Source organism: Leucoraja erinacea, chromosome 37 (genome assembly GCF_028641065.1).
Source record: "Leucoraja erinacea ecotype New England chromosome 37, Leri_hhj_1, whole genome shotgun sequence".
In the NCBI taxonomy this organism is placed as follows: domain Eukaryota; kingdom Metazoa; phylum Chordata; class Chondrichthyes; order Rajiformes; family Rajidae; genus Leucoraja; species Leucoraja erinaceus.
This window is the reverse complement of record NC_073413.1, coordinates 1,494,759-1,520,946: the sequence shown is the minus strand read 5'-3', so window position 1 is coordinate 1,520,946 and position 26,188 is coordinate 1,494,759. Positions and strand designations below refer to the sequence as shown.

At 49.0% G+C, this 26,188-nt stretch overlaps 1 protein-coding gene across 2 annotated transcripts in view; it reads right to left on the bottom strand.

The window, feature by feature from the left end:
- Positions 1–4,793: 4,793 nt before the first annotated feature.
- The window catches only part of tab1 (TGF-beta activated kinase 1/MAP3K7 binding protein 1), a 40,797-nt gene continuing 19,402 nt past the window's right edge, over positions 4,794–26,188 (bottom strand). For both annotated transcript variants that reach the window (XM_055663005.1, XM_055663006.1), the window contains exons 8-11: positions 25,080–25,224; positions 22,760–22,982; positions 11,586–11,748; positions 4,794–6,412 (exon numbers count right to left, since the gene is read on the bottom strand). In XM_055663005.1, the coding sequence (XP_055518980.1) occupies positions 6,193–6,412; positions 11,586–11,748; positions 22,760–22,982; positions 25,080–25,224 (751 nt within the window). In that variant the 3' untranslated portion in view covers positions 4,794–6,192. The remainder of the gene's footprint in view (positions 6,413–11,585; positions 11,749–22,759; positions 22,983–25,079; positions 25,225–26,188) is intronic.

Genomic DNA, 26,188 nt, shown 5'->3' with positions numbered 1-26,188 from the left:
CCGTTCTAATCAAGAAAGATGATCCATCTTTCCCCCATTTCCCAGCTCGGTTGCCTAGAAACTATCTTATATTTACATCCCACTTATGGAGGTCACCAGGAAAAGAAATATAAATATTATTATGCCTGGCTTATGAAATCCTGTCCTGGCCTTAAAGATCGCTTTCCTGGAAACTGAATCTCCGTGTTTAGTTTGGAGGGATATGGACCAAACGCGGGCATGTGGGACTAGTGTAGCTGGGACGTGTTGGCCAGCTTGGATCACTCTATCTCTCTAAACGTAATATATATAAAAATATACATACTTAGCAGAATATCTGAACGGCAGGGTCCATCCCCAATCTCCCATCTTTATCCTGCCTCTATCAGATGTGCAGCCTTAAACATACCAACACTGAAGTATATTTTACATTGGGTCACCCATTTTATTTCATGTTTTTTGTATTTTTCTGCAGACTTACCGATACCTCGCAGCTTGAAGAAGGGCGCGCGGATTACCCTTGGGCACGGGAGAGGGAAGGGGATCCCCACCGCCTGATTCTCTGCTGTTTTAGTATTTTAGTTTAGTTTAGAGATACAGCATGGAAGCAGACCATTCGGCCCACCGAGTCCACACCGACCAGCGATCCCCGCACATTAACACGAGCCTACACACACACACTAGGGACAATTTACACTTATACCAAGTATACAAATCCAAGCCAATTGGCCTGCAAACCTCTCCGTCTTTGGAGTGTGGGAGGAAACCTATGATAGACAATTGACAATAGGTGCAGGAGTAGGCCATTCGGCCCTTCGAGCCAGCACCGACATTCAATGTGATCATGGCAGATCATCCCCAATCAGTAGCCCGTTCCTGCCTTCCCCTAGTATCCCCTGACTCCGCTATTTTTAAGAGCCCTACCTCTTTCTCGAAAGCATCCAGAGAACCCAGCCTCCACTCGCCCTCTGAGGCACAGCACTCCACAGACTCACCACTCTCTGTGAGAAAAAGTGTTTCCTCGTCTCCGTTCCAAATGGCTTACTCCTTACTCTTAAGCTGTGGCCCCTGGTTCTGGACTCCCCCCAACATTGGGAACATGTTTCCTGCCTCTAGCGTGTCCAAACCCTTAACAATCTTGGATGATCTCGGGGAAACCCTACGCAGATCACGGGGAGAACGTAGAAACACTGTACAGACAGCACCAGTAGTCAGGATCGAACCAGGGTCTCCGGCGCTGTAAGGCAGCAACTCTACAGCTGCACCACCGTGCCATTGTATAAAGTATATATGTATACATTGATTGTTGTGGCTGAGGAACAACGCAGGGTTGGGGCAGCAAGAGGTGTCGATGGGAAGTGTGTTCACATCCATCTATGGGCCGAGGGGGCCAACAGGGTACAGTTAAACGTTGCTACATTAGTGGGCTGGACAGCGCACGGCAAAAGCTTTTCATTGTACCTCGGTCCAGGTGACAATAAACCAAACGCAACTAACCTCCCCTGCCTGCCCGTGATCTAGATCACTCCATTCCCTACACTTTCCCGTGCTTATCAAAATGAGTTAAACGTCAGGTATTTTGTCTCTACCGCAACCCCTGGCAGGACATTCCAGGACCCACCCCCAAACTCACCAAACCCACGACCCTGTATGGCACGGTGGTGTAGCGGTAGAGTTGCTGCCTCACAGCGCCAGAGACCCCCCCGTCCATCCTGACTACGGGTGCTGTCTGTACCGAGATTGTATGTTCTCCCAATGGATTATCCTTGGTGCTTCGGTTTCCTCCCACATTGCAAGGACGTACAGGTTTATAGGTCAATTGGCTTTCTGCAACGGTAAATAGTCCCTAGTGTGCGTATGTGCGCAGGGATCACTTGTCTGTGCGGAGGCGGTGCGCCGAAGGGCTTGTTTCCACGTTGTATCGCGAAACTAAACCCTCTGTATTTACCAAGTCAATTAGCCTACAAAACCTATGCAGGTAGGTGGAGTGTAGGAGGAAACCGGAGCTCCCGGAGAAAACCCACGCAGGTCACGGGGAGCACATACAAACTCCATACAGAGAGCAGTCAGTCAGGATCGAACCGTTGGCTCTCGAATGGCGTCAAGTTGGGAAAAGTGGAAGTACAACGGGATCTGGGGGTCCTTGTTCATCTCTCTATGAAGGTAAGCCTGCAGGTACAGCAGGCAGTGAAGAAAGCGAATGGCATGTTGGCCTTTATGACAAGAGGAGTCGAGTATAGGAGCAAAGAGGTCCTTCTGCAGTTGTACAGGGCCCTAGTGAGACCACACTTGGGAGTATTGTGTGCAGTTTTGGTCCCCTAATTTGAGGAAGGACATTCTTGCTATTGAGGGAGTGCAGCGTAGGTTTACAAGGTTAATTCCCGGGATGGCGGGACTGTCATATGCTGAGAGAATGGAGCAGCTGGGCTTGTACACTCTGGAGTTTAGAAGGATGAGAGGGGATCTCATTGAAACATACAAGATTGTTAAGGGTTTGGACGTGCCAGAGGCAGGAAACATGTTCTCAATGTTGGGGGAGTCCAGAACCAGGGGCCACAGTTTAAGAATAAGGGTAAGCCATTTAGAACGGAGACGAGGAAACATTTTTTCTCACAGAGAATGGTGAGTCTGTGGAATTCTCTGCCTCAGACGGCGGTGGAGGCAGGTTCTCTGGATACTTTCAAGAGAGAGCTTGATACTCTTAAAGATAGCTATATAGGCTCTTAAAGATAGCAGAGTGAGGGGATATGGGGAGGAGGCAGGAACTGCTTACTGATTGGGGATGATCAGCCATGATCACATTGAATGACGGCGCTGGCTCGAAGGGCCGAATGGCCTACTCCTGCACCTATTGTCTATTGTTTATTGAACCCAGGTCTCTGGCGCTGCAAGGCAGTAACTCCACTGCTGTGCCGCCCTCTACATGACACCATTATAAGACCGGCACTTGGCTGAGCAGACACCACTTCACACCAGTGCAAATTTACTTACTACTGAGAAAGCGCATTGCTGCAGGGAGCTGGCACATTCAGTAACGAACGGTCTCTGATGCACACAGCCTGCAATGAAAATGCCACTGCACCGATCCGGTACGCAGCAGAGACCCTCCACAAACTCACTGACCCCCACACACCGCACCGCGTCTCAGAGTTATCCTGCAGAAAATTCGGAAGCAATTCCGGACAGCAGAGGCCACACTGTCGAGAGGAAGCATAACAGTAGGAAAAATATTTGTTGTAATAGGCAGAGGTGAGAACAGAAGATAACCAGGAAAGATACACATGGCCTTGAAAGTGAAGACAAACAAAAATAAAACAGAATTCTGAAAATATCTTAGCAGGTCACACAGCAAGCGTGGAGTGTGAAAGTGAATCTTTCAGGTCAAAGATCCTTCGACAGAACAATGATATAGTTCCTCCTCCTCCTCCCTTTTTCCTTCCTTCTCCCCCCCACCCCCCATCAGTCTGAAGAAGGGTTTTGGCCCGAAACGTCGCCTATTTCCTTCGCTCCATAGATGCTGCTGCACCCGCTGAGTTTCTCCAGCATTTTTGTGTACCAAGGATAAATAATGATTTGCTTTGCAAAAAAAGATAGGGGGGAGGGTTAGCTCAGACAAAATGGAAGGGGGAAGTCAGGGTTGCCATGGGGATAAGCTGTAACCCTGTGATCAAATGGGAGCATTTTGAGGCTGTAATATCACCTCAGTTTCTCATTCCACAGACGCTGCCTGACCTGCTGAGTATTTCCAGCATCTTATGTCTTTAGATTTGCAGCACCTCCACTCAATTTGATTTTCATTGACTATAATATTCGGACAGTTCACATCTTGCAATCAGTCACATGCCACGCGCTCTCTTTGGATGAAGGTCATGTTAAAAGGCTGGCAGCGCGGCAGGATAATGTCTTTATATTTGTAGCTTCATCGTCGGATATGATGGTCGGAGTGGTTGGCAGCTTTCCCCAAGCTGCTGCCAAAGACTTTTGGGGATGTTGGATCAAACACTAAGGAGCTTCAAGAGCTCCTGAACACACACACACTCGGCACTCAGAGTCAGTCAGAAGGTTCCTCGAGAAGGAGAAGTCAAACAACCTCAGTTCACTTGCCCCCAGAAGTTGCCTTGCAATCTCCCAGGCGACTCTGGCAATCGTTTTGACGCAGTTTAAGCAGTCAGCTGACTATTTGGTTGTGGAAGTTATCACAGATGAACCCAGCCTGGACTTGCACACATGTGTACGCACACACACAAACATTTACACACACACAAACATGCACACACACACACAAACATGTACACACACGTGTACGCACACATGCACACGTGTACACACACACGTGTATATATACACCCACGTGTACAGTGCCCTCCATAATGTTTGGGACAAAGACCCATCATTTATTTATTTGCCTCTGTGCGCCAGTTTGAGATTTGTAATAGAAAAAAAAAATCACATGTGGTTAAGGTGCACATTGCCAGATTTTAATTTTTATACATTTTGGTTTCACCATGTAGAAATTACAGCAGTGTTTATACATAGTCCCCCCATTTCAGGGCACCGTAATGTTTGGGGCACAGCAACGTCATGTGAATTAATGTAGTCATGTTTAGTATTTTGTTGCATATCCTTTGCATGCAATGACTACTTAAAGTCTACGATTCATGGACATCACCAGTTGCTGGGTGTCTTCTCTGGTGATGCTCTGCCAGGTCTGTATTGCAGCCATCTTTAGCTTATGCTTGTTTTGGGGACTAGTCCCCTTCAGTTTTCTCTTCAGCATATAAAAGGCATGTTCAATTGGGTTCAGATCGGGCCACTCAAGAATTGGCCATTTTTTAACTTTGAAACATCCTTTAGCGGTTTGTTTGGGATCGCTGTCTTGCTGTTGAATGAACCGCTGGCCAATGAGTTTTGAGGCATTTGTTTGAACTTGAGCAGATAGGATGTGTCTATGCACTTCAGGATTCATTATGCTACTACCATCAGCAGTTGTATCATCAATGAAGATAAGTGAGTCAGTACCTTCAGCAGCCATACATGCCCAGGCCATAACACCCCCACCTCCGTGTTTCACAGATGAGGTGGTGTGCTTTGAATCTTGGGCAGTTCCTTCTCTCCTCCATATTCTGCTCTTGCCACTATGAAATGTTAATCTTCATCTCATCTGTCCATAAGACCTATTTCCAGAACTGTGGTTGCTCTTGTAAGTACTTCTTGGCAAACTGTAACCTGGCCATCCTATTTTTGCGGCTAACCAGTGGTTTGCATCCTGCAGTGTAGCCTCTGTATTTCCGTTCATGAAGTCTTCGGCGGACAGTGGTCATTGAGAGATGACTCCTGAAAAGTGTTTCTGATCTGTCAGACAGGTGTTTGGGGATTTTTCTTTATTACAGAGAGAATTCTTCTGTCATCAGGTGTGGAGGTCTTCCTTGGTCTGCCAGTCCCTTTGCGATTAGTAAGCTCACCAGTGCTCTCTTTCTTCTTAATGATGTTCCAAACAGTTGATTTTGGTAAGCCTACGGTTTGTCTGATGTCTCTAACAGTTTTATTCTTGTTTCTCAGTCTCATAATGGCTTCTTTGACTTTCATTGGCACAACTTTGGTCCTCCTGTTGATAAACAGCAATCAAAGTTTCCAAAGGTGATGGAAAGACTGGAGGAAAGACTAGGTGCTGAGTGCTCTCTTATACCTGCATTAAGGGGGCATTTAAACACACCTGAGCAATTACAAACACCCGTGAAGCCATGTGTCCCAAACATTATGGTGCCCTGAAATGGGGGGGACTATGTATAAACACAGCTGTACTTTCTACATGGTGAAACCAAAAATGTGTAACATTACCCTTTAATAAAATCTGACATTGTGCACTTTAATCACATGTGATTTTTTTCTATTGCAAATCTTAAATTGTGGTGTAGAGAGGCAAATAAATAAATGATGGGTCTTTCTCAAAAACATATGTATTTATACACACACACACACACACACAAGTACAGGCCTCGAATATTCCTCTCCATTGCAGGTCTCTGGTGCCCTGACAATCGCCCAGATTAGCTGGTCTGATGAGGAGATGAAACCCAAGTGAGAACGAGCAGCCCTTCAGATCTGCCCGATGTTCACGTCCCCACCTCTCCTGGAAGGCCGATGGTTCGAAGACCCAGGTCAACATGTCACAGCTCGGAGCCTCTCGTGTGTGAGGCAGCCCGGACCGGTCACCTACTGCGCTCCGGCCACCGTCTGCTCACTGTGGTCCACCGTCCAGAGCCGGTAGAACTCCAGGAAGTCGACGTAGGGCTCGACACGGCCGTCCTGGTCGGGTTGTAGGGTGTGAGGGAGCCGGTGGCGATGGAAGAGGTGACCCTGCCCGTCCCCCGAGCTGGAGCTGCTGCTGTGCGTGTGTGTGTTGGTCGACTGCAGCGTGGCCGTCGGGCTTTGACTGGAAAGGAACCAGAAGGGGTGGTCACATCGTCATATTGTGCTGTACAGTCTCTCACCTAACCATCCACATGGAGTCTTATCAAAGGCCCTGCTGTAATCTATATGGACTATGTCTACCATCTTGCCCTGATTATCCTTAGTTTCCTTAGTCTGTCCTTAGTCTGTCCTTCATTTAAAACATTTTTTTTTGTCTCGTTTAATGTGTAGTGGTTTTGATTTTTTTAACTGTGTTTATATGTGGGTGGGGGAAACTTTTAAATCTCTTCCCTGTACGGGTGACCCAACCTTTTCCCTGTCGGATCGCTGTTGTCGTTGGGACCTAGCACCATGGAGCAGCCTCCAGCCGGAACGACCTGGGGGCTCCAGTCATGGAGCCTGCGGACCTACCGTCGTTGGGGCTGGCCGGCCTCAGAGCGTGGACAGCTGTGGTGGCGCGCGGTTGCGACCGGACTTCGGAGCTTTGGGGGCTCCAGCCACAGGCCCGGTGGACAGTGACATTGGGAGCTCGCGGGTCCCTGGTGGGAGACCGCTTTTCGGAGCTCCCGCGGCGGCAGCTTCTCCCGCCCTAGTTGCGGGGTGGAAAATGACCCGGAGCGGGGCCTGACATCGCCCGGCGCGGCTATAACGGCCACGGGACTTGCCAACGCCCGCCGGGGACTTTAACATCGGGAGAGGATGGAGAGTAGGGGAGAGACAAGACTTTGCCTTCCATCACAGTGAGGATGAGATTCACTGTGATGGATGTCTGTGTGAATTGAGTTTGGTTATGTGTCTTGTAAAATTGTTTCTTTTTGTTGTATGGCTGCAGAAGAAATACTGCACTCATAATCTACCTTAACATTATCCACTGCTATCTGGTCTGTGATAAGCAGCATTGTTTGTTCCAGGTGCGACAAAGGTTCACCTGTATCTCCTCCAACCTCATCTACTGCATCCGCTGCTCTAGATGTCAGCTGATTTACATCGGGGAGACTAAGCGGAGGTTGGGCGATCGTTTCGCCGAACACCTCCGCTCAGTCTGCAATAACCTACCTGAACTCCCGGTGGCTCAGCACTTCAACTCCCCCTCCCATTCCCAATCCGACCTCTCTGTCCTGGGTCTCCTCCATTGCCAGAGTGAGCAACACCGGAAATTGGAGGAACAGCACCTCATATTCCGCCTGGGTTGCTTGCGTCTGGATGGCATGAACGTTGAATTCTCCCAATTTTGTTAGCCCTTGCTGTCTCCTCCCCCCTTCCTTAACCCTCGAGCTGTCTCCTCCCATCCCCCCGCCCTCGGGCTCCTCCTCCTCCCTTTTTCCTTCCTTCTCCCCCCCCATCATCAGTCTGAAGAAGGGTTTTGGCCCGAAACGTCGCCTATTTCCTTCGCTCCATAGATGCTGCTGCACCCGCTGAGTTTCTCCAGCATTTTTTTGTACCAGCATTGTTTGTCTGTTTGTTTATTGTACTCTTTATTGTTATTTTTCTTATTTTATCGGTGGTTTTTTTTCTCATTGATTGATTGTGATGTGTTTAACGTGTATTTAACATCAACCTGCCAGAGGGACTAAAGATGGAAATTAGCTACTGGCTATAATCTTGCATATTTACATGTAAATCTTTATCAATATGCACTTCTTCTTCTTGTGTATGGCGTGCACAGCCTCAGCTTGTTCTATTTGATCTTATTTGAATGTGCACGCCAGGTTGATTGCATTCGTCGAAACAGGGCGGACCACGTGAAGGTTGCAATCTCCCACCCCATCAATATGCACTGTCCCGGTTTAAAAAAAACCCAAATAAACATTGCCAATCATTTCAGGACTCATGAATTACATAAAATAAAGTGGTTTACCACTAGTTATTTGGTTAAGGGCGGCACAGGGGCACAGCTGGTAGAGTTGCTGCATCACAGCGCCAGGGACCCGGGCTCAATCCTGACTACGGGTACTGTCTGTTCAGAGTTTGTACTTTCTCCCTGTGACCGCGTGGGTTTCCTCTGGGAAGCTCCAGTTTCCTCTTGCGTCCTCACAACCCAAAGATGTGCAGACTTATAGGATAATTGGTCCCTGTAAATTGCCTCTAGTATGTAGGAAGCGAAAGCGGGATAACAGAACAAGTGTGAATGACTTGGCACAATGTGCCGGAGTAACTCAGCGGGTCAGGCAGCAACGCTGGAGAAAAGAAATAGGTGATGTTTCAGGTCAGGGCCTTTATTCAGTCGTCAGACCAAAGAAGGATCCAAATCCTAAACATCACCCATCCTTTTCCTCCAGAGATACTGCCTGACCCGCTGAGTTACTCTAGCACTTTGTGTCTATCTTTGGTATAAACCAGAGGTCCTTCTGCAGTTGTACAGGGCCCTAGTGAGACCACACCTGGAGTATTGTGTGCAGTTTTGGTCTCCAAATTTGAGGAAGGACATTCTTGCTATTGAGGGAGTGCAGCGTTGGTTTACAAGGTTAATTCCTGGGATGGCGGGACTGTCATTTGCTGAGAGAATGGAGCGGCTGGGCTTGTATACTGTGGAGTTTAGGATGAGAGGGAATCTTATTGAAACATATAAGATTATTAAGGTTTGGGCATGCTAGAGGCAGGAAACATGTTCCCGATGTTGGGATAGTCCAGAACCTGGGGCCACAGTTCAATAATAAGGGGCAAGCTGCTTAGAACGGAGACGAGGAAACACTTTTTCACACAGAGTTGTGAGTCTGTGGAATTCTCTGCCTCAGAGGGCGGTGGAGGCAGGTTCTCTGGAAACTTTCAAGAGAGAGCTAGATAGGGCTCTTAAAGATAGCAGAGTCAGTGGGTATGGGGAGAAGGCAGGAATGGTGTACTGATTATGGATGATCTGCCATGATCACATTGAATGGCGGTGCTGGCTTGAAGGGCCGAATGGCCTACTCCTGCACCTATTGTCGATTGTTTCTACATGGTGTGAATGGGTAGTCGATGGTCGGAGCGGTGGGTCGAAGGGTCCGTTTCCACGCTGTATTTCTAGACAAATGGCTCTTTCTGCATTAGAAACCGGTGAAGAAGTTCCCTTTATTTACTTTATCCAAACTCTGCACACCCCTCCCCTGTGTCACCTGCACCCTGCTCTTTGCACCCCCCCCCCCCCCCCCCCCACCCGCACAATGTAACAGCCAAACCCCCCCCCCCCCCCAAGTGACAGCTTCGCCAGATGCCCCCTGCTTGGCACAGCACTAGATAGCTGGCTCCCCCACACCCCCCCCCCCCCTGCCTCTGGGGCAAGCGCAAGAGATTCCCAGCATCCAGGGCATCTTAGTTTAGTTTAGAGATACAGCATGGAAACAGGCCCCACCCACCCAGTTCATGCTGACCAGCCAACACGCATTCACTATGTGTGCAGGAAGGAACTGCAGATGCTGGTTTAAATCGAAGATCGACACTAACAGCTGGAGTAACTCAGCGGGACAGGCAGCAACTCTGGAGAGAAGGAATGGGTGGCCATTCCTTCTCTCCAGAGATGCTGCCTCTCCCGCTGAGTTACTCCAGCTGTTAGTGTCTATCGACCATACACTAGTTCTATCCTACACACTAGGGAGATAATTTACTAAAGCCAATTAACCGACAATACGGACAGCAGCAGTAGTAGTCATAAATTAAACCTGGGTCCCTGGCACACCTGGCAGCACCTGCATCACCATGCCGCCACAGTGTGAGACACCACTTAGCCCCTCATGAGATGTGCCCGTCAGTGGGCAAAGGGTTTGGGCACTAAAATGTTCTGCTGTATTACACCACACCCAGTCCAAACGCACGTCCTGCTGTAAAACACAAGCACGGCCTGAGATCGTGAGAGACTGCACCTCACTTTCACAGCACCGCCTGGATCAGCTGCTGTGTTACTGTAACTACAAGCACTTAATCCAAGTCATCCATCCCTTGCTTCACCCATTTCTTCCCTCCTCCAGCATACCTTCCTCTGGCTTCACAACTTCCAACCCTTCACTCAGTCTGTCTCACAGCTTCTGCCAAAATCTCTGGCCCTTGTTCCAACCATCCATCTATCAACATCTCCCATCGTATCTATCACAGGGGTGGGCAACCTTGTTCTGCATAGGTGGCCGGGACACATGTCTGTGAGTGGATGGCGGGCCACATCTATCACGTGTGTACACATGGATCCCGCCCCGGATGGCAGGCGTCAAATCACATGTTCACAGAAGGTAGACAAAAATAAGGTAGACAAAAATGTTGGAGGAACTCCAAGGGTGAGGCAGCCTCATGCAATACTTGCATGTCTCACCCGCTGAGTTTCTCCAGCATTTTTGTTTACCTTCGATTTTTCCAGCATCTGCAGTTCTTTCTTAAACGTGTTCACAGAAGGTGAGCGGCCGTGCCGTGCCGTGCCGGCGGGTTTGGGCAGGATGCTGTACAGCCTGAGCTCGGCGCTCAGCAGGCCGGATGATTATGTGGGAAAAAATCCGCCTGTGGGCCAGATGATTTCAGGTTACGGGCCGCATTCGGCCCGCGGGCCGCCGACCCCATATCTATCACCTGCCTCTCCTCTCTCCCAGCTTTCTTCCCTCTTCCCCATCAACGTCTGAAGAAAGGTCCCGACCCGAAACGTTGCCTATCCATGTTCTCCAGGGATGCTTTTTCAAAAGTCCAGTTTAGTTTAGAGAGACAGCATGGATATAGGCCCCTCAGCCCATCGAGTCCGCACCGACCAGCGATCCCCCCTACACTAACTGTGCCCTACACACACACTAGGGATAATTTTATATTTTTACAATTATACCAAGCCAATTAACCTACAAGACTGCACGTCTTTGGAGTGTGGGAGGAAGGCGAAGACCTCGAAGGAAACCCACGCAGGTCACGGGGAGAATGTACAAACTCCGTACAGACAGCACCCGTAGTCGGGATCGAACCTGGGTCTCTGGCGCGGTCAGGCAGTAGCTCTACCACTGCGCCACCGTGCCGCCTCACAGATGCTTCCTGACGATGGGTTCCGACCAAAATGGCCCCTGTTCCTTTTCTCCAGAGATGCTGCCTGACCTGCTGAGTTGGTCTAGCACTTTTGTGTCTATGCTGTCTGACCTACTGTGTTATTCCATCACTTTGTGTCCTTTTGTGTAAACCAGCACCTGTAGTTTCCTGTGCCTTGACCTGGCCTCTCCTCACAGTAACCCCCCCCTCCCACCTGTACTCGGGACACGTACCTGTTCGTGAGCGTAGGTGTTGTCTCGTCCCCCGTGGAGTTGCTGTGGTTACCGTTCATCATTTGATTCTGGGATGGCATGACCAGGGAGAGCGTGACGCTGGTTTTTCCCAGAGTGCCTTGGGTGCTGGTGTACGGGACGGACACAGGGTAGATCCGACCCCCTGGAAGATGGAACAAGAATGAAAACAAACAGACACACAGTGAAAGATTGTTTCCCATCTAAATGCAGAATCAAGTAACTGCAGATGTTAGTTTGCACAAAAGGACACACAGTGTGGGAGTAAATCAGCGTGTCAGGCAGCATCTCCGGAGAAGATGGATGGGTGATCATTCGGGTTGAAGAAGGGTCCCGACCTGAAACATCACCTATCCACGATCTCCAGGGATGCTGCCTGTCCTGCTGAGTTACTCCAGCACTGTGTCTCTTTTTGCTTCTGATTTTGTCTGTCTCTCATACCAATTTGTGCACTGCAATAGGTACTTTAGGCTTAGGTTTATTATTCTCCCATGTACCAAAGTCCAGTGCAAAGCTTTGTGTTGCATGCTATCCAAACCGATCGGATAATACCATCCATAAACACAATCCAGTCAAACTCCGATAGTGAAGGAAGGAAATGCAGATGCTGGCTGAAACCAAAGATAGACACAAAAAGCTGAGGAAACAGCGGGCCAGACAGCATCTCCCTGGAGAAATGGAATTGGTGACGTTTCGGGTCGAGACCCTTCTTCAGAAAGCACGATCGGTTGAGCAAAGGAAAGCAGCTTTGGAACAACTCAGTTCCAGAGACAAACTCTAATGTCCACAATGGGGTAGAGGTGAATCGGACAGTAGCCTAGCTCACGGAGGACCATTCAGAAACCTGTAACAGAGAGGATGAAGGTGTTTCTATGTCTGGAGGTGCGCGTTTTTAAGCTTCTGTATACTCTGCCGTACAGAAGCAGGAAGAAGAATGGCCTGGGTGGGACAACTCGTTGGCTGCTGCTCGTCCGTAGATATATCGTAGCGGCTCGTTATGTCAGCTGTAGGTACTCGGGGCATTAAATGTTACAATTTTTCTCCTCCCGACTATCTTTTTACTCATGGACATTTCTTTAATCAGGCAGGAAAAAACATTCCAACTTACCTGATGCCCCAAGTACTGACATAACGAGCCGCTACGATATATCTACGGACTCCGACGGGCCCATTAAGAACATTCTCCGGGTTTGAATCAAGGGGAAAACTCGGGAGAATTCCTGAGCAGCTTGGGAAAATGGGACAGGCCCTTTAGGGAGCTCTAACGGGATTTTAACCGGCACGTGGTTGTGTAATGGGTGTCTATTGTCTGTCAGTTGTTTCAGACGCTCCGTTGTACTCTCCTGGGGGAGTGATGCCAGCCAGTAGGTAGACCTTGTTTATGTCTGTGGATCGGAGGCAACCGGTGATGCTATGGCAGCTGGCATTCAAGGATGAGTCGATCTTCTTTGCATGTGTAGATCTCTCCCAAGCAGGGCAGGTGTATTCTGCTTTCCCTAGGCAGTGTAAAGTGTGGATGGACTCAATGGTGGGACGTCTGGTCTGTGTGATGGACTGGGCTACATCCACAACTATGTAATTGCTTGCACTCTTGGGCAGAGCTGTTCCCAAACCAAGCTGTGTTGCAGCCTGACAGCGTAGTTTCGGTGGTGGATCTGTAGAAGTTCATAAGAATTGTTGGAGACATGCCAAATACCCTCAGCAAAAATCGAGAAGTTCCCCTCCAACATTTAGTTTAATTTAGAGATACAGCGCGGAAACAGGCTCTTCAGCCCACCGAGTCCACGCCGACCAGCGATCCCTGCACACTTACACTATCCTACACACACAAGCAGCAATTTACAATTATACCAAGCCAATTAACCTACAAAACTGTACGTCTTTGGAGTGTGAGAGGAAACTGCCGATCTCAGAGAAAACACACGCAGGTCACGAGGAGACCGTATGCTTGTCTGTACGGAGTTTGTACATTCTTCAGCCATTAACACTAATCCAGAGGTCACCCTGAACCAAGTTCCAGCAGCAAGTCTGAAGAAGGGTCTTGACCTGAAACGTCGCCCATTCCTTCTCTCCAGAGATGCTGCCCGTCCCGCTGAGTTACTCCAGCATTTTGTGTCTATCCAAGTTCTAGGGGTATATGAGATGTGCTCTCGTGACTGGATTTAGTAAATTAGCCAACGCACGCACACACACGAGTGGCAAGATATGCTCGAGGCATCTTCAGAGAAAGAACCGCCCCTGCAGCCAACTTTGTGCAAATTAAAATCGCAACTCAGTTATAACTGACGCATTTAACTGGAAAACCAAACTCTTGGTCAGCTGCTGAACTGCAGCCAGATCCACACGACCCTCCAGAGTACCAATTATTTCAGTGTTTACACAAAGTCCCGGTCGTTTCAAACAGGAAACAGGTTTTGTTTCTCCTCACTGCACTTTTCCCAAAGCCTCATGCGCAGAGATATTAATTATTCCCCAAAGATCAGGCTGAGGGGAACATGTCCAGGTTTGCCGGTGGCGGAAGGTTAGGCGGGGGAAATCAGAAAAGACGCAGAGATTCTGCAGCGGGCACGTTGGACGTGCAGTAATTCTGTTCCCGATCTAGTTCACACTGCAACGCAGTTGTTTTAATCCATATAATCTGGAATTTTAAAGGGGCGCATTGAACTACCGATTGGAATCACGATCCAAGATGGCGCCCAAGCCAGGCCCAAGCATACGATCTCCTCGTGACCTGTGTGTGCGTGTGTTGGTCCCAGGAGCGGATCTGCAAGCACGCGTTACAATCGCTCCACTCTTACATCTCTACTGCAACAGCAGCATTTCTTACTTACACCACGCTCATCTCCATCTCCCCTCAGATTTGTAAACGTGCCGACTCCCGGGACCAGAAGACTCGCCGCGACGTCTCAGCGCCGCGAGGAGCCGACGAGCAAAACCGACCGAGACCGGCGGCCCACCGACTCTACCGGCAGGCTTCCCCCGGAGTTGCCGAGCCCACGACAAGACCACTGGGCCCAGACCCACAGGGACCTCAACAGGCAAGATGTACAGAAGTGTGAAAACACACATCTCCAGATTCAGGGGATCTGATCTGTATTTATTGATGCCTACAATATTCTGTTGTGCTGCAGCAAGCAAGAATTTCAGCGGTTAACAGGCAACTGAACCAACCTATCAACGACTAGAGAGCAGTCCTGAGCTACTATCATCTGAACCTCGGACTATCTTTGATCAGACTTTACCTTGCACTAAATGTTAGTCACTTTATACCTGTACACTGTGGATGGCTCGATTGTAATCATATGTAGTCTTTCCGCTGACTGGTTGGTACAAAAAAAGATTTTCTCTCGGTACACGTGACAATAAACCAAACTATTTGCTGTAAAATGTCATCTGGATCAGTAATATCCCACGGGTGAACGCTGACCTTATCTGGAGGTTGCAGCCCCAGGGGTCTGGTTCACCCTGATCTGCCTCTGACACAGCCCAGCCCAGCCCAGCCCGCTGGCCAGTTATTAGACACTATCACCATTGAAGAGGGAACTGGGCAGACTGCCCAGCATTAAATAAGGCAGTGTAGTCAGACGGAGCAAAGTCAAACTTGCGAAACCCTGCCCCTGTGGGACAGTGTGTTTGTGGGGAGAGTTGCTGTGCAGACCAGCTGAGCAACATCCCCACAGAACCATATCCTGCAAACACTGTTGCTCAAATCACATTCCTTCGATGCACTCCGACCCACGAGGAGAATAGGCCCACAGTGGTGTACGTGGGAGGAAGTTAAACAATGACTCAAAATTCCACATACGGTCCAAAATAGACAGGGGGGGTTGGGGGTGGGGGATCCCCCAATTACCACTGCCAACATCCTCTCTCAGCCGATGAATCCGCACTCCTCCACGTTGATCCATATTGAAAGTTGGCAAGGGCCCAGTAGGTGGGGGCCTCAATGGTCATTAACAAGATTGACTGAGCTGCTTAAATCCTGCAGGTCATAGATGCCATACTGGGTGTGTGATGGGTCCTGGCTGGAACCGCCATCTCACCAGTCTGCTTGTGCTTGACGGATCTCCCCATGAGACTCACAGCATGGAAACAGGCCATTCGGCCCAATTCACCCACACCGACCAACATGTCCCATCTACACTAGTCCCAAACTGTCTGCATTTGGCTCATATCTCTCTAAACCCACCCTATCCATGTACCTATCTAAATGTTGCTTCAATTTGAAATAGTACCGGCCTCACCTATCTCCTCCGGCGGCTCTTTCCATACACCCACCACCCTTTGTGTGAAAAGGTGACCCCTCGGGTTCCTATTAAATCTTTCCCCCCCTCACCTTAAACCTATGTCCTCCTGTTCTCGATTCCAAGAGTCAAGAGAGTTTATTGTCATGTGTCCCAGATAGGACAATGAAATTCTTGCTTGCTGCAGCACAACAGAATATAGTAGGCATAAATAAATACAGATCAGATCAGTGTGTCCATATACCATTGATAAAGTGCAATAGGCTGCTATAGTTCAGAGTTTGTTTGAAGTTGAGTTCAATAGTCTGATGGCTGTGGGGAAGTAGCTATTCCTGAACCTGGATGTTGCAGAATTCAGGCTCCTGTACCTTCTACCTGATGGCAGCGGAGAGATGAGTGTGCGGCCAAGATGGTGTGGATCCTTGATGATGCTGTTCAGCATCTGCAGTTCCTTCTTAAACACATAGGTTGTCTTCGGGTTTTCGTTCTGCTCAAGGATTGGGGTTATTAATTGACTGAATTTTCTACAGCTATATTAGCTGTAGGGTTTCTACAGCAATATTAATAGCAAAAGGATAACGAGGGATAAAATTGGTCCATTGGAGAGACAGAGTGGACAGCTATCTGCAGAGCCAAAAGAGATGGGGGAGATATTGAACAATTTCTTTTCTTCGGTATTCACCAAGGAGAAGGATATTAAATTATGTGAGGTAAGGGAAACTACTAGTAGCTATGGATACTATGAGTTTAAAAGTAAAAGAAGTACTGACACTTTTGAAAAATATAAAAGTGGATAAGTCTCCAGGTCCTGACAGGATATTCCCTAGGACATTGAGGGAAGTTAGTGTAGAAATAGCCGGGGCTAGGACAGAAATATTTCAAATGTCATTAGAAACGGGAATAGTCCCCGAGGATTGGCGTACTGCGCATGTTGTTCCATTGTTTAAAAAGGGTTCTAAGAGTAAACCTATCAATTATAGACCTGTTAGTTTGACTTCAGTGGTGGGCAAATTAATGGAAAAGATACTTAGAGATAATATATATAAGCATCTAGATAAACAGGGTCTGATTAGGAACAGTCAACATGGATTTGTGCCTGGAAGGTCATGTTTGACTAATCTTCTTGAATTTTTTTGAAGAGGTTACTAGGGAAATTGACAAGGGTAAAGTTGTGGATGTTGTCTATATGGACTTTAGTAAGGCCTTTGACAAGGTTCCTCATGGAAGGTTGGTTAAGAAGGTTCAACTGTTGGGTATAAATGCAGGAATAGCAAGATGGATTCAACAGTGGCTGAATGGGAGACACCAGAGGGTAATGGTGGATGGCTGTTTGTCGGGTTGGAGGCAGGTTACTAGTGGGGTGCCTCAGGGATCTGTGTTGGGAACCTTTGTTGTTTGTCATGTACATCAATGATCTGGATGAAGGTGTGGTAAATTGGATTAGTAAGTATGCAGATGATACCAAGATAGGGGGTGTTGTGGATAATGAAGAGGATTTCCAAAGTCTACAGAGTGATTTAGGCCATTTGGAAGAATGGGCTGAAAGATGGCAGATGGAGTTTAATGCTGATAAATGTGAGGTGCTACACCTTGGCAGGCCAAATCAAAATAGGACGTACATGGTAAATGGTAGGGAATTGAAGAATGCAGTTGAACAGAGGGATCTGGGAATAACCGTGCATAGTTCCTTGAAGGTGGAATCTCATATAGATAGGGTGATAAAGAAAGCTTTTGGTATGCTAGCCTTTATAAATCAGAGCATTGAGTATAGAAGCTGGGATGTAATGTTAAAATTGTACAAGGCATTGGTGAGACCAAATCTGGAGTATGGTGTACAATTTTGGTCGCCCAATTGTAGGAAGGATGTCAACAGAATAGAGAGTACAGAGGAAATTTACTAGAATGTTGCCTGGGTTTCAACAATTATGTTACAGAGAAAGGTTGAATAAGTTAGGTCTTTATTCTCTGGAGCGCAGAAGGTTAAGGGGGGGGACTTGATAGAGGTATTTAAAATGATGAGAGGGATAGACAGAGTTGATGTGGACAAGCTTTTCCCTTTGAGAATAGGGAAGATTCAAACAAGAGGACATGACTTCAGAATTAAGGGACAGAAGTTTAGGGGTAACATGAGGGGGAACTTCTTTACTCAGAGAATGGTAGCGATGTGGAATGAGCTTCCAGTGGAAGTGGTGGAGGCAGGTTCGTTGGTATCATTTAAAAATAAATTGGATAGGCATATGGATGAGAAGGGAATGGAGGGTTATGGTATGAGTGCAGGCAGGTGGGACTAAGGGAAAATAATTGTTCGGCACGGACTTGTAGGGCCGAGATGGCCCGTTTCCGTGCTGTAATTGTTATATGTTATATGTTATATATGTTAAAAAATCATCTATTAGCTCGGTGCACTGCTGTTTCTCAGGCTTGTTATTATGCGGCGTTAGAATGTCATTGTTCCCTTGTTGCTACATATGACAATTAAAGGAGATAGTCAGGGCAATTCCCAGGGCTCAATGCAACTAATTCCATTACCAGCTACAGGAAACTTCAGTCCTGTGTGGCTCTTGGCCAAATATCATTTGCGAGTCAAATTATGAATTATAAATATGCAATTTAATGAGATTTTGTAAACTGTTGCTAAACATTCTTTAAAACCCACTCATTAATCATTCTCCAATTCTTCGCATAAATGACAAAGCTTTTCCCAGTTCTTCCTTCCCATTATCTTTCTAAACTGCTCTTTGTTGTACTGTTAGGAATTGGATGCCGTTAGTTTACAGTAACGCAGCTTACATTTCATTTGGCAGTCGCACCAAATTCTTCCTACAGTGGAAATACAATGGGCCAAGTCACGTACTCTGTGCTCCCGGCTCTTGTCCTGCACTCTATCCGCACGGATAATTAGCCTTCACTCACGCAGCGCCATCCCTTACTGCTGGGCACAGCGTTAGGTGTGGGGTGGAACAAAAGCTCAATGATACCAGCAGATTGCAGAGTGACTCAGCCAAAACAAACACGCACGAGGGTACTTCTGTCAAGGATAAAGCAACTTCTGTTCTAACGGAGGTCAACAAAAATGCTGGAGAAACTCAGCGGGTGCAGCAGCATCTATGGAGCGAAGGAAATAGGTAACGTTTCGGGCCGAAACTCTTCTTCAGACTCATCCACAACAGTCTGCTCACTTTGGAGACATAGCATGGGACAGTCCTTCAGCCCATCGAGTCCGCGTCGACCAGCGGTCACCCGTACACTAGTTCGATCCCACACGTTAGGGACAATTTACAATTTTACTCTACGTCTTTGGAGTGCGGGAGGAAACCGGGGCACCCGGAGAAAACCCACGCAGGTCACATGGAGAACGTACAAACCGTACAGACAGCACGCGTACTCGAACCCGAGTGTCTGACGCGGTCAGGGAGCAACTCTACCGCTGCGCTGCCCCTTCAGACTTTGCACTAAGCATTGACTACATCTCAAACCCTTGAACTCCTCTGAAAATAGTGTTCCCAGACTCGGTCTAGAACAGAAAGGCACAGCAGGAAGGAATAGGCCCTTCAGCCCATAATATCTATGCAAAGATAAATTAATCGCATCTGGCTGCACATGATCCATATCCTTCTATTCATTGCATATCCATAAAAGCCTCTTAATTGCCATCATTGTATCTGCCTCCACCACTACCCCTGGCTGCCCTTTCAAGGCACATTAACTGTGCAAAATGGGTACAAAGAGCTGGAGTAACCCAGTGGGTCAGGCATAATCTCTAGCGAACGTGGATGTGACCTTTCAAGTCGGAACGCTTCTTCAGATGCATTAACCCGAAATGTCACCCATCCACATTCTGCAGAGATGCTGCCTGATCCGCTGAGTTACTCCAGCACTTTGTGTCTTTTTTTTTGTTTACCAGCACCTGCAAGTTGCTTGTGTCTACAATATCTGGGCAACATTGGCAGCAATTGTACAGTGAAGGAATAATGCCTGTGGAATGGAAACAAGTGTCTTGGCTTTGAGATTTCACCCTGTCTCAGTCACATGTACGTTGGAAGTCAGAATCCGATTGGGGATGTTCTTGGTGCAACTTACCCAATAACATTTCCTGTACTAGTGGTTTAGTTTGTTTAAAAGTATGTTTTGGAAGTTTTTTTTAGTATTTCTATGTGGGGGAGGGGGGTAGGGTAATGGGGAAACCGTTTCTCAGTCACTTCCTGGCGAGGATGTGACTATTCTCTGAGTCGCGTCCTCGCCCCCCACCTCGCGGTGCACCAACTGGATTGGCGCGGCCTTTCCTGCCGGGGACTGGACCAGAGCTTCAGCAGCGGCGGCGCAGCGCTGGATACATCACGGAGCGGGCGATCTCTTACCTGGATTGCCATTTGAAGCTCCGGAGTGTTGGGCTTGGGCCTGCTGCTTCAATATCATGGAGCTGTGGTTGCAGAGCTCCCAGCTGCGGGTGGCACTGACTTCAACATCGCGGAGTCCTGGGATCCTTTGCCAGGAGATTTGCATTCAGCTGAGGACCAGATCCCAGGCATTTAGGTCTGGCGACGGAGAAGTATATAAGACGTCCAGATATGACCTTGACTGGGCCATCAAAAGGGCCAAAAGAGACTTCTGCTCCAAGCTGGAGGATGAGGCAGATGTTCGGCAACTGTGGCAGGGCTTGAATGCCATCACCTCCTACAAGGTGAAATTAGGGGGCAGCTCAAGCAACAGCGAAGCATCACTTCCTGACGAGCTCAATGATAGTGAGAACACTGATGTGCAGTCAATGACAGAGGCCGACGTCAGTAGATCCTTCAGGGGGCGAACCCTCGGAAAGCGCCTGGACCTCATGATATATACGGTCAAGTTCTCAAAACCTGTGCAGACCAACTGGCTGGAGTTTTTGCGGACATTTCCAACCTCACATTACTGAGGTCTGAGGTTCCCACCTGCATCAATAATACGGGTGCATAAGAGTAAGGTGACGTGCCTCAACGACTATCAACCGGTGGCACTAACGTCTGTGGTGATGAAGTGCTTTGAGAGGTTGGTTATGGTGCATATCAACTCCTACCTCAACAAGAATCCTGACTCACTACAGCTTGCCTACCACCACAACAGGTCAACGGAGGATGCGATCTCACTGGCTCTCCACTGGACCACTTGGACAATAAAAACACATACGTCAGGCTGATGTTTATAGACTACAGCTCGTCGTTCAATACCATCATCCCCTCCAACTTGGTTACCAAGCTCACGGAAATGGGTCTCTGCGAATCTTTCTCTGCTCCGGATCCTCGACTTCCTCATCCATAGACCAGTCTGTTCGAATTGGCTGAAACATATCTTCCTCAATAACAATCAGCACGGGAGCACCTCAAGGCTACGTGCTCAGCCCCCTGCTCTACTCACTCTATACTCATGACTGTGTAGCTGGACACGGAGCAAACTCCATCTTCAAGTTCACTGACGACACCTCCGTTGTTGGATGAATTACAGATGGTGACGAGTCAGAGTATAGAAGTGAGATCGACCAATTGACCAAATGGTGCCACCACAACAACCTGGCTCGCAACACAAGTAAAACCAAGGAACTGATTGTGGACTTTGGAAGAGGAAGGATGAGGACCCACAATCCTGTTTATAACAGTGGAGAGAGTCAAAAACTTCACATTTCTGGGCGTGCATATTTCCAAAATGAAGATCTTTCCTGGACCCAGCACACTGATGCAATTATAAAGAAAGCACATCGACGACTCTACTTCCTGAGAAGATGACGGAGATTCGGTATGTCAGAGGGGATACTGACTGGTTGCATCGTGGCCTGGTTCAGCAAATTGAACGTCCGGGAGCGGAAAAAAAAAAAAAAAGAAAGCACATCGACGCCTCTACTTCCTGAGAAGATGACGGAGATTCGGTATGTCAGAGGGGATTCTCTTGAACTTCTACAGGTGCATGGTAGAACATACTGACTGGTTGCATCGAAAAGACCGCAAAAAGTTATGACCACTGCCCAGTCCATCATCGGCTCTGACCTCCCCACCATCGAAGGGAATTACCGGAGTCGCTGCCTCAAAAAGGCAGCCAGCATCATCAGTGACCCACACCACCCTGGCCACACACTCATTTCACCCCTGCCATTGGGAAGAAGGTACTGTATACTCAAATGTCCAGGGTTCAGAAACAGCTTCTTCTTTACAGCCTATTTCCTTCGCTCCATAGATGCTGCTGCACCCGCTGAGCTTCTCCAGCATTTTTGTGTACTTTCTTCTTTACAGCCATTTGGTTATTAAACACTACAAAGTTAAATCACTCTGAACTACATAATATATACACACACACACACTCTCTCGTTTTTCATATCGTTCACAGTGTACTATTCTGTCGTGCTGCTGCAAGTAAGAATTACATTGTTCTATCTGGGGCACATGACAATAAAACACTCTTGACATTCAGTTAACACGGAGCTTCAACTGAGTTCTCGTAATTTTGTCCAAATTAAAGGTGGGGGGGGGCGCGAAGGGAGACCTTTAATTGCTGCAAAACTTGTAGATTAGTTCAGAGTCACAGCGAGGAAACAGGCACTTCAGACGACCGGGTCCACACCGACCAGCTATTTACAATAGTTCTATGTTATCCCATTTCAACATCCACTCCTTAAACATCAGAGGGCAATTTGGAGGCCAATTAACAATTTACACAGGCTGATTAACAATTTATTGAGGCTAATTCATCTGCAAACTTGCCCGTCTTTGGACTCTGGAAGGAAACCAGAGCACCCGGGAAAACCTACGCAGTCACAGGGAGAACGTGCAAACTGTGTACGGCTAACACCTGAGGCTAGGATCGCACCGGGGTCTTTGGTGCAGTGAGGCAGCAGCTCTACCCACTGCGCCACTGAGAGGCAGCAGCTCCACCCGTCACGCCGCCTACCTTGGGTTGGGCTGTTGGACGTCTGGCTCATCTCGCCCAGAGGGTAGTGGAAGTTCCGGACGAGTAGGGTCATGTCTTCGTGCCTCTCACAAAACTTCGACCTTTCCCCTCCGCTGACGAAGGTGTCGCGGTGTATCCGCCGCACGCGGTCCACCACCGCCTGGGCTACCGCCTCCAGCCTCGTCTGCAGAGCAAACTCCGTCGCCACCATGGCAGCAATCTCCTGCAGAGCCAGACGGCAGCAACACACTGAGGACAGGAGCAACGGGAACATGGGCCCACACTCACACCCTCCCCACCCACCAACACCCTGGGACACACACTGTGCAAAGGTGTACCCCCCAACCATCCTGGGACACACACTGTGCAACATGTACCCACACACACCACCCTGGGACACACACTGTTCAACATATACCCACACCCCCCCCCACCACCCATCACCCTGGGACACATACACTGTGCAACATATACCCACACATACACCCCCACCACCACCCTGGGACTCAATCTGTGCAACATATACCCACACACACACCACCACCCTGCGTAGTCAGACTCTGTGGAACTTATGTGCAGCCAGGTTTGGAGGGACAAGGACTTCCGGTGGCGCTGGTGCCAGCTGCCTCCACCTTCAGCCCGGTATCTTTTTGTTTTTTTGTTTTTTTTGTTATGTTGAAGTGTGTTTTTTATGTTTTTTTAATGTTTTAATGTGGGGGAAGAGGGTACGGTAAGGGGGATACCGTCCTTCAGTCGCTCCCTGGAGAGGACGCGACTATTATTCGAGTCGCGTCCTCACCCTCACCCCTTACCGGGGATGGCCGTCTGGAGCCTGCGGTACCGACATCCTGGAGCTGTGGTTCGCGGAGCTCCCAATGCGGGCGGCGCTGACAAACATCGTGGGGTCCTGCGACTCTGCCGGCTCGGCCTGCGGACTCGGGAGCTGCGGACAGCGGTGGGAGGCGGCTGATCGGGGAGGTCCGGGCCGCTGAGGAGGATTTTCACCGTCGGGGTTCGGCGTCGGCGTTCCATCAGCCCGACGAGAGGGCCTGAGCATCGGGCCGCCCGGGGTGGCGACTGCGGGTGCTCGGAAGGCCCCAACCACGGGTGAGCATCTGGGAAGATCGGAGGGGAGGCTGGCTGGACTATGGTGCCTTCCTCACCTTGGTGCCATTGTGTTGTGTTGTGTCGTGGACTTGCTGTGTTTGTGCTTTTTTTTACATTCTATTTTATTTTTAATATGTTTTATTATTTATTATTTATTTATCTTTATGATGCTGACTGTAACGGGAAATTCATTTCGTTGTCTCTAATTGAGACAATGACAATAAATTTGAATACAATACAATGGACCAACGTGGGCAGGTGGGACTAGTGTAGCTGGGGCACGTTGGCTGGTGTGGGCAAGTTGGGCCGAAGGGCCTGTTTCAACATTGTATCCCTCTATATAACCACACCCAATCCCACCCCAGGGACATGTTCTGCTGAACACATACACACACACACCCGCCCCCACCCTAGGGCTCCCTCTGCAGAATACGTACACGCACCCAGACCCACACAAATAAACATCTACCCACCCATCATATCCAGTACCCGAGGACATATCTCCAGCCCTCCACATAACCCACTACCACATACACTGGATCAACCACACAGCCCACCTCACACCAGCCCTCGGATCACACATGAAAACCTTCCCACCACCTCACCGGATCCCAAACACGGCACGACACACTGGAATATATATACCCCCTCCTCACCTGCAGCCCCATGCACACAGCAACCCCCCCCCCATGCATACAGCCCCTCTCTACCGCACCCCTCACCTCCTCCCCCCCCCCCTCACACACACAGCCCTTCATCGTTCCCCCAGCCCCTCCTCTCCCTCAGTCCTTCACCCCGCCGCCCCCGGCCCACCTCTCCCCTTCCCCACCACCTCATCGCTCATCCCTCCCCTCCCCACACACAACCCTTCACCCCTCCCCCCCGGCCCCTCCTCTTCCCCAGCGCCTCATCCCTCCCCCACCCCCTTCACCGCTCCCCCCCCCCCCTTCACCGCCCCCCCCACGCACAGCCCCTCCGCCTCCCTCACGCAGCGCTCCCCCCTCGCTCCACACACAACTCCACTCCCCCGCAACCCCAACCCCCACACACAGAGCCCTCCCGCCCGCTACTACCCTCCACGCACAGCTCCACCATCAATGCCAGCCCAACCCCGCGACCACATCGCTCAGAACGTCACCCCATCTCAGACTATCGTGCCCACTGCAGCTTCTACGCAGCCACTGTACAGGGTCAGCCAAGTGCAGGGTCTCACCTGGTTGGCTTGCCCAGGGCCATGAGCTGCCTCCAGGGCTTTGTACAGTCCATCGGTCATCAACACCAAGAATCCCGTCACCCCGTCCAGCGACTGCCCCCCGTGAATCTCCGGCTCTGCGATCACTGGCTTCGTCTTGGCGGGGCTACCCGGGAACACAAGTCAGATCATTGCCTTTGTAAGTAGACGTTAGCCCAGAACATCACACCTCCTTTCCACTGACTCAATTTATACCCTGGCTGCAAGACCAGCTGCATCATCAAGGACGAGTTACATCCCGGCCACTTCCTCTTGTCGGGCAAAAGGTACAGAAGTGTGAAGACGTACACGTCCAGATTCAGGGACAGTTTCTTCCCAGCTATTATCAGGCAACTGAATCATCCCACCAACAACTAAAGAGCAGTCCTAGCAGAACGACTATCTACCTCATTGGGGACCTCACTGGACTATCTTGGATCAGACTTTACTGACTTTATCCTGTACAAAACGTTATTCACCTTACTCCCTTTATTGTAGTCTGAAGAAGGGTTTTGGCCCGAAAGGCTGCCTATTTCCTTCGCTCCATAGATGCTGCACACGTGTGGAGTGGAGTGAAATCCGTTCCCACAGAATTTAGGTGAAAAAAAGAAATAAATAAGAACATTCTTCTTTCAACTCAGTTTCCTGTCGCATGTGGAGATGCTGTCACTTTGCAATGCAGAAATTTGCGCTGTAGACTATATTCTAGGAATGCAACATACCGCTGTACGTGAATTTGTGATTGAGTTTAGTTTAGTTTATTGTCAGGTGTACCGAGGTAGAGGGAAAAGCTTTTTTGTTGCATGCTATCCAGTCAGCGGAAAAGACAATACATGATTACAATCAAGCCGCACAGATACAGGATAAAGGGGATGTCGTTTAGTGCAAGATAAAGTCCAGTAAAGTGCGATTAAAGACTGCCTGAGCGTGTCCAAAGAGATACTGTAGATGGTGGGTTAAGAGCCTGTCCCACTTACACGACCTTATTCACGACCTCTGCCGAGTTTGCCCTTGACTCATACTCGCAGCATGGTCGTCACGAGGTCGTAGGCAGGCCGTGATGCTAGGCGTAGGTATTCGAGGCATCAAGT